At 38.3% G+C, this 8,884-nt stretch overlaps 1 protein-coding gene across 1 annotated transcript in view; it reads left to right on the top strand.

The window, feature by feature from the left end:
- Positions 1-8,884, top strand: part of Slc13a1 (solute carrier family 13 member 1) — a 74,942-nt gene that overhangs the window by 50,674 nt on the left and 15,384 nt on the right. The window contains exons 8-9 of the mRNA XM_031380770.1: positions 4,377-4,496; positions 8,592-8,687. Coding sequence (XP_031236630.1) covers positions 4,377-4,496; positions 8,592-8,687 — 216 coding nt within the window. The remainder of the gene's footprint in view (positions 1-4,376; positions 4,497-8,591; positions 8,688-8,884) is intronic.

Below are 8,884 nucleotides of genomic sequence, written 5' to 3'. Positions count from 1 at the left end.
TTTTTTTTTTTTTTTTATCAAAGCCTGTTCGTACTACCCAAACATCCTGGACTCATGCCTTCCCCTGAAGCATGGTGGACTTATCAGGACCTCACTCCCAGGGAAAACTGACCTTCCTTTCCCAGCAGTTGACAATTTCTGATCGCTCCCCAGCTAGGAGTGAGAATTCATGCCCACGCGCCTCTTCATGCTGGGATTTAGTCTGGTTTGGCCTTGCGCAGGCCTTGAACATGCTGTCACGCTGCTGTGCGTTCATATGTTCTGCCTGGTTCTTGCTGCTAGAAATCATGCCTGGCTAATGAAAACAAAACGCAGTCAACATTTTCAAACTTTTTTTTTTCAAAGTATCCCTCAGTGTCCTCAAATCCAAAGCTGAGAAGTGACTTTGTCTCACACAGTTGAAGAAGTTGTTAATCAAAAGCATTATAATAAAAAAGGATTATAATCACGATAGACACCGAGTCATTATGGCTGTTAATGATCCAATCTGTGAAAAGGTTGTAGATTTCCATAGCCACATCATTTCTTTTGAGGCAGTTTCTGTGCATTTTTTTTTTACTTGAATTAAAGTAATCCATCTTGTTGATAGTTGGTCATAAGAACTTCAGGAACAGTGGTATCTTTTCCACTATCAACATTTGGATCTATACATGCTTTAGGTCCAAGCATGTCTCAGTTTTACATGAGAAAAAGTTGTGACTGCTTTGAATGCTTTAAAAGTATAAATATTACATTCTAGTTTATGGATGTTTTGTGATAGACACAGAAGTTTCCATTTTTAGCTGGGACCTGTGGTTGAACCCACAGTGGTTTAGTGATAAAGCAGGCTTTGTTTTAAATTAAAACTTCTCCTGGGTTGAAAATCCCACTTGACTATGTAATCTATGACCTTGAATAATACATGTTGCCCCTAAGACTTAGTTCTTCCCCCTGTGAAATAGAAGTATAATGTTGTGCTCAGGAGATTTCATTAGTTCTTAGCCTACCTGCTCATTCTTCTACTTTTTCCTGATTTCTTAATATAAGGCAAGCCTGTGATTCAGCCTTACATCTAAATCTCCATTTCATCCTAAACTGACCATACCTCCCTGGCTTAGAGTCCTACCTATACACTAATGGCTTGCCATTTTATGTCTGAGTCTCTGTCCCTTCCTTTGAGCTCTAGACTCATGTATATAGAGGACTATCAAATATGACTTGGAAGACTAAAGGACATGTCAAATCATTCTGAATATATGTCCCCCTCCCCTCGTGACATGTTCCTCAGCCATCCTATCCCTCAGACTTCACCTTCTTAGTATATGACACATTTTCTCCATATCGATAGAACGACTTCTTATGCTCATGGATTGGTATGGTTAGTATTATGAAAATGGTCACCTTGTCAAAAACAATCTGTTTATTCGACATAATTCTTACAAAAATTCTAATGAAACTATTCGCAGAATTTTTTGAAAGTCTTAAGATTCAAATAGAATCACAAAAGATACCGTACCTACTAAGCAACCCTGAACAACGACAACAACATTGCTGGAGGTGTTGAGTACCTGACCTCAGGCCAGACTCTAGAGTCACAGGAATAAAATCAGCATGGTGCTGGCTCTGACACAGGCACGTTGGTCAATGGAATACAGCTGAGGACCCAGACATAAGTCCACACACCCACAACCCCCTGATTCTTGAAAAAGACACTGAAAACATACATTAGAGAAAATGCATATCCTTTAAAAGTTCTTTGAAATTAAATGTATAGTTGTATCATTCCCTCCATTTTCTTTTCTTTTCTTCAAACTTTCACATGTACCCCCTCAAATTCTTTGTTTTTATTTCTTTAATTATATATTATATGTATATTAGTTTATAATATATAAACAAATTCCTGAGTGTGTAATGCAATCTGCTCAGTCCATATAATGTTTCTTGTATGCACATTATTTCAGCGCTGACCATATGTTGGGTAAACATTGGGGACTCTTCCCTTGGAAAGACTATTTTTAGTGACATACATTCCTTGGAGGTAATCAATAGTTTACTATTGAAGTCCACTCAACAAGAGAGAAGCCATACTCAGTACTGGAAACCTAGCCAAGTACTCAGGACTAGTGAAGTGATGTGTCTTAGAGAGAAGAACCTAGCCAAGTACTCAAGACTAGTGAAGTGATGTGTCTTAGAGAGAAGAACCTAGCCAAGTACTCAGGACTAGTGAAATGATGTGTCTTAGAGAGAAGAACCAAGTACTCAGGACTAGTGAAGTGATGTGTCTTAGAGAGAAGAACCTAGCCAAGTACTCAGGGCTAGTGAAGTGATGTGTCTTAGAGAGAAGAACCTAGCCAAGTACTCAGGACTAGTGAAATGATGTGTCTTAGAGAGAAGAACCAAGTACTCAGGGCTAGTGAAGTGATGTGTCTTAGAGAGAAGAATCTAACCAAGTACTCAGGACTAGTGAAGTGATGTGTCTTAGAGAGAAGAACCTAACCAAGTACTCAGGACTAGTGAAGTGATGTGTCTTAGAGAGAAGAACCTACAATCCCCACTTTACTTAGCCAGCATAATTCCTAACTTTACTCCAAATATTAATCCTTATACCCACAAATGAGACAGCACCTTTCACAAGTGCTTCTGGGAAAACTGAATATTGACTGATATTCAAACAAACAAATTTAATCCTAATCTCTTACCCTTTATCCATTTATGATACAAAACAGTTATAAAATACCTGCTAAATTTTTTAGTTCATACTTTAACATTTCTTTATATTTATGGGATACAAAGTTGTGCTTCAACACAGTTTTATGGTTCAAATTAGGAAAAACACCTCAAATATTTATCACTCTTTGTAGTGAAACATTCAAAAATCATTTCCCTTAATGATTATTATTACTTATAATCAAGCTATCAAACAATGGAACATTATAATGTGTTCCTTCTGCTATCCAACTGCGGCTTAGTACCCATGGCCCTCTCTATCTGTTCTTTCTCCCCATTGTCTCCAGCCCCTGGGAACTGCTAGTCTGTTCTCAAAGTCTATGAGTTCTACTTGTCTAGGTTCCACAAATGAGTGAGGTCATGCAGTGTTTGTCTTTCAGTAACAGGCATATTCATTCATTATACTATCTTCTATATTTTATATATAAATAAATTTGTGGAAAATGACAAGGTTTTATCTTTTAGTGGCTTACTACAGCTCCTTGTGCATATCTGCCATATTTTCTTCACTCATTCACTAGTGGACAGGGCCTCTTCCTGGCAGTTGTTTCTTGAAGATAACCTTGAGGAGGGGATTTGATTTTGTTTCAGCGTCCTGGACTGTGTGATTTGTTTACTTCCTGAGTCTCATGAACTTCCTTCTTCTCCCAATGATGTTATGCTTCCGTTCAGAGGAAATTGCTATGCAACAAACTAAACAAAATTTGAAAATCTTTATTTTCACGAAGCTTTCTTTATTTTGCCATTTTAAAAGAACTTAAGACAGGTTGTCAATTTTATACATATATTTAGATTTCCAACTTTTATGTTATCATGTCAAGAAATAATAATCAAAACCAATTATTTTTCAAATTTCTTGATGGTCCTCTGTAGTTATAAAATTACCATGATATGCTAATTTATTTAGTATTTAGACTATATTTTAAAGTAATGAGTGTAAGGTCACCACAGAAAGGTGTTCATTATCTGAGCTTATTTAATTGCTGATGCTTTGTTATTATGTTAATTTTTAAGTAAAATAACTGGGAGATAAAAGAAAATATCAGAAGTCTTACACAGAATCTTTTACTATTTCCATCTTGTCCGGAGTTGTTTCATTAGACTGAGTCCAAAGTTAGGTGCAATGGTACAATGCTTTTGGTAAAAGAAACCTAAAACCAGCCAGAGGAGGAGGAGGTCTGAGCCAAGTCAAAGTTCTTCATAAATATTAGGTTGCCAGATACCAATGGGGAATGGTGACCAACAGTGAGTTCTTCCCTCTGCCATCTGTTCCCAGCCTAGCCGATTGGTCTTTGCTCATTTGTAGTCTGATGATTTGAGCAGTAACAACAAAATACATACCTTCATGCACATACATTTTGTATTTAAAGAATATGAGCTACAGGGATAGGTATTTTTCTCAAGTATTTTATTAGAGCTTGATTTAAAAGGACAGCAATTAAAACAGCCCTCTCCTTTTGGTGGGATGTAGCATAGTCATGTGGTTACAGACTGAGGGCAGGAGATTTAAAAAGAAAGGTGTGTTGGTATGTATACTGTGATTGTACTCCAAGACAACCATCTCTACCAAAAGCACAATAAAAGTGTGGAGTGCTGCTCCTTGCCTCATGACCATCAGCAAAGACTCCATGTGTCTCTCCTCCCTAACACAGCTTCCTGTTTTCATATAGACGCTACCCTGATTGTCGCTGCCTCAACTTTGGATCCTGGTTTTTGTTTTCCTTTCCGGTTGCTGTTATTCTTCTACTTTTGTCTTGGATTTGGCTCCAATGGCTCTTCTTAGGATTCGAGTAAGTAGGCATTTTATTTTAATGTGATAAAGATATCTATATATCCTGTGCTTTTACCTCTGTACCCAGGTATAGAGAATATCTGTATTCTCCCTTATGTTATACACACTGTTTTTCCATAGTTTTTACATTACATTAGCATGCCTGAACACATTTTTAGGATAGACTGGAATAATTTAAACAACATTGGCATTGGTGGAGTCTCTAAAATAAAGGTCCCAGTAGGTGCCCTTTGAGTCTTAAACCAGTGATATTGTAACTGCTCAGAAAGTCATAAGGAACTGGTTATGTCATGGTCCCAGTCCAACTATCACAGTAGAGTTGTGAGAAGCCATGCTACTGTGCTTCTTAGGATGAATGTTCTTAGATTATCAAGTTACTTTCAATTGTTAACATGCAAGCTTTCCCTGTTTCATGTGAACTTCAAACTTAATAACACCTTCTACATATAAAGTAAAATAGAGATCTGAAAAGATTCTCTGTGAAAAGATATTGGACTAATAATTGGCGGAAGAGAGGTAGCTTTATTGTTGTTCTATTGCTGTGAAGAGACACCATGACCAAGGCAACTATTATTGAAACAAGCATTTAATTAAGGGCTGGCTTACAGTTTCAAAGTTTAGTCCTTTATCAACATGGTAGAGAACATGACTGCACACATGGTGATGAAGAAGTAACTGAGTGCTGCATCCTGATCTGTAGACAGAGAGAGGAGAGGAGAGGGCGAGGGGGCCTGACATGGGCTTTTGAGATCTAGAAGCCTACCCCCAGTGACAAATTTTCATTAAGAAGGCCACACCTCCTAATCCTTCTAATCCTTTCAAAGAGTTCCACTCAGTGGCAACTAAGTATGCAAAGATATGAAGCTGTAGAAGCCATTATTATTCAAATCACCACAAGAAGTAACACCAGGACAGATGAGTAACCTCTGCAAATCCTGCCCATAATTAGTCTTAGTATCTTCTACTGTAAACAACAGGATTTATTCATCAGTTTGGTAAGATCACTTCTAGCACCATGATGTCAACACTTAAGAGTTCAAACTGAACTGCGGCAACCAAAGTAGGATACACTGGTCAATAAAGAACCACTGATGTCACTAAAATGTCAAATTCTGCATTCTAAGTGAACCCCTTTCTTTTCTAAGATTGAAACTGGTAATTTGATAAGCATTCAGTAGTTGCATGACTGAGATGATAGCCACCATAAAAGTCTACAAAAGGCTAATCAACAAAATCTAAAATGCAGCCTTCACTTACAACTTATTTAATACTCCATTAGGAATTATACATAAAATATAATTAGGAAATATATATATATATATACATATATATGTCAGAAATGAAAATTATTTTCTGAATAATAAAATATTTAAAATTCACTTATAGTTTAATTTTAAAATTTTCAAGAACCTATGAAGCAAGCAGCATACTGTTCTCTAAGACAGCTAAGGTGAACTCTCAGCTACTATGACTTCTTTTGAAAAATGACACATTACAGTAGGGTATGATGTTTTATCTGTGACCATAGTTTTCAGATCTAGCAAGGTAATGACCAATATTTCCCCCCTCTCTATTTTTCATCTTATTTTTTTTCTCTCTAACTGCCCAATTGTGTTAGTAGTTGGAAGATAGTACTGATGGTTTTAAAAAAAAAAATGTTCTATCCAGATTGTGGGAGCAGCATGTGGCAGTGTTCCTGCTGAAGCAAATGTGTGGAATGTCACTGACTTCAGCAGGCGGCCTTCAGTGTGACAGGCCAGCTGCATACAAAGTGCCCCTCCCAGGAAATCCAACCTTTCGGGTACTGGTTCAGTTTTACTGCTAGCAAGGTTGGGAGCACAGAGGAGGAGAAGAATCCTGAGCCAGTGGACATAGGCACACTATCTAGTGACTAGCCCCCTGTTGTTTTCATTCTTTGTTGCTGCTTTTAATGACTTTAAACAAATACACATGCAACCTCCATCATTATTTTAATATGGGGCAGACACATTATAATATGCATCCAACGAGAAACCAAAACAAACAAATAAACAAATACAAAAGAAGTGAAAGGTACTCATTAGACAAAGTCCATGCATAAATCATGATCAGTGTTGTATTTAAACAGTCCTCTTGTTGTCCACTACTGGTTAGACATGGCAGTTTCATGTCCCAACTAATTTTTCAGAGTTCTTTTCAGTTTGCCAGGGTGTGGACCTCTAAAGGCTTTAAACTGACAAATAGAAATTAGCTGCCACTCCCCTGGCAGGCTACCATACATTCTGATTAGTGTTCTGGCTGTTAGCACAGTTAACTTGCTCATTACAAACAGCCCCAACATACCAGCAGCTCATCCATCAGTGCTCTGCATGTGTTACAATGGAAAAGAGGTTGACACACAGCCTTATATGCTTCATCGGTTCCTTTGTTGAATATTATCCTTCATTTGAAGGAAAGCAAATTCAGCTTGATCCGTGTACTGTCTGCAGCCAGAGAGAGAGAGAGAGCATGCAGCTGCTCAGAGGGGAGAAAAGGAGAAGTTTTATCTTTGTCTATTGTTCTCTCTCTCACAGAGAGTTTCTCAGGGTGGTCCTCCGACTTGTTTCTTGGAATAATAGTATTTATGTTGGCGTAAGAGATAAAAACTTGATATTGCCAATATTCAGAAGCTTAATAGAAATAAAAATTTCATTAGTCCCAGTCATAAGTGAAACTATCTAACTAGTTACAGAGGTGATCATGATTGCGTGAGGGTGACTGGGAATGTCTTAAGATGAAAGGCTTAAGAATTACAGAAATTCTGGTTACCCAGGCATGGTGCCACATACCTCACTCCCTTAGTCCTTGGGAAATACAGACAAGCAGATCTCTGTGAGTTCAAGGTCAGCCTGGTCTATATGGTGAATTCCAGGAGAACCAGGATTATATAAGGAGATGCTGTCTCAAACCAAATAAACAACACAAAGCATCAAGAAAGTTTTGCTCCAATTAAAAGGAATCATGGAACCATGCTTTACAGCCAAACTACATGAAGATGCGATGACTGAGCACAAGCTGTATCTACGTTAGTTACTGCTCTCTCGTTTTCCCATCTTCCTTCTCTCTCTCTCCCTCCCTCTCTCTAGGGAAACTATAAGCTTACAGGAAACTGTTTCCACCATTACTGCTCACTCATGAGGACCCAGGTAACCTACTCACAATCATTCTAAGAGGCAAACCTTAAGCATCAACTTTCCCACTTGATTCTTCCTCCAGAGGGATTTAAAAATATCTTGCATCTAGAGTAATGTCCCACAAAAATTGTTCAAAGTTTGAAACACCTTAGTCCAGGAAAATAAAACAATAACAGTGAAGAGGGGAGACAAAGCAAGCAGCTGAAGGCGAAAGAGGAGTGGCATTTGGTGTGGGAAGCACACTGCGTGGACTCTGCTTTTAGGGCGGGTGGATCTCTCAGAAGACAACGGACTCCAGTTGTGTTTACTTCTTTCAGTCGCTTAGTTTGGAGTGTAACTTTAATAATTTCATGGCCTGGTGTCACCTCTTTAACATGATTGTGAAAGTTGACAGATCTGACACTAGCTAAGTGTCTCATAAATTTGCCAGAGGTGTTATGGAGTGGGTGAGTATAGAGCTTATGTTAAGACACTGAGCCAAAGAGAACATCTATTTACTGTCCTGTCCCTGCCCTCCATTTCTGCCTAATGGGATGAAACTTCCCTATGCACAGAAATAAGATGAACAATAAATATATTTTTAATGAAATATAGATATCAAATATTCCTACATATTTATAGTTATCATTGAATAGAGAGTATTCAGGATGAGTGAGACGTGGAAATGTATGAGGGGTACAGATGATCTTTAAAAGGAAAAGATAGGGAGAAGACATCGTGGACGGTAGAGCAAAACTTGGACATCTAGAAAGGAGCAAGCCAGACAAAGAAGTGGAGGAAAGAATAGTCAACGAAGGAGACAGAGACACAGGCACAGGGCATGGATTCCAGGTGTCAGTAGAGGAACGTTTAATAAAGTATTCACAGATATATCTTCCGTAAGGGAGGAAGGTGGCGGTGAACTAGCTTCCTTAACTCCAAAGCTTTATTGTCTTTTTCAGCTTTAAGATGTTCAAGTGTGGCAAAACCAAAACACTCAAAGAAAAAGCTTGTGCCGAGGTGATCAAGCAAGAGTATGAAAAGCTTGGGCCAATGAGGTAAAACGTGCATGAGTATACAAACACAGACATACACACACACTCACATGCCACAAATACACACACACACACACACACACACACATTTACACACACATATATGCCTCAAACACACACACCCACATTCATTCCCATACCACACATACACAGACACAGACACAGACACTCACACAAACACACACACACACACACACACA

Source organism: Mastomys coucha, unplaced genomic scaffold (genome assembly GCF_008632895.1).
Source record: "Mastomys coucha isolate ucsf_1 unplaced genomic scaffold, UCSF_Mcou_1 pScaffold20, whole genome shotgun sequence".
NCBI classification, from domain to species: domain Eukaryota; kingdom Metazoa; phylum Chordata; class Mammalia; order Rodentia; family Muridae; genus Mastomys; species Mastomys coucha.
This window is presented reverse-complemented; position numbering and strand designations above follow the sequence as displayed.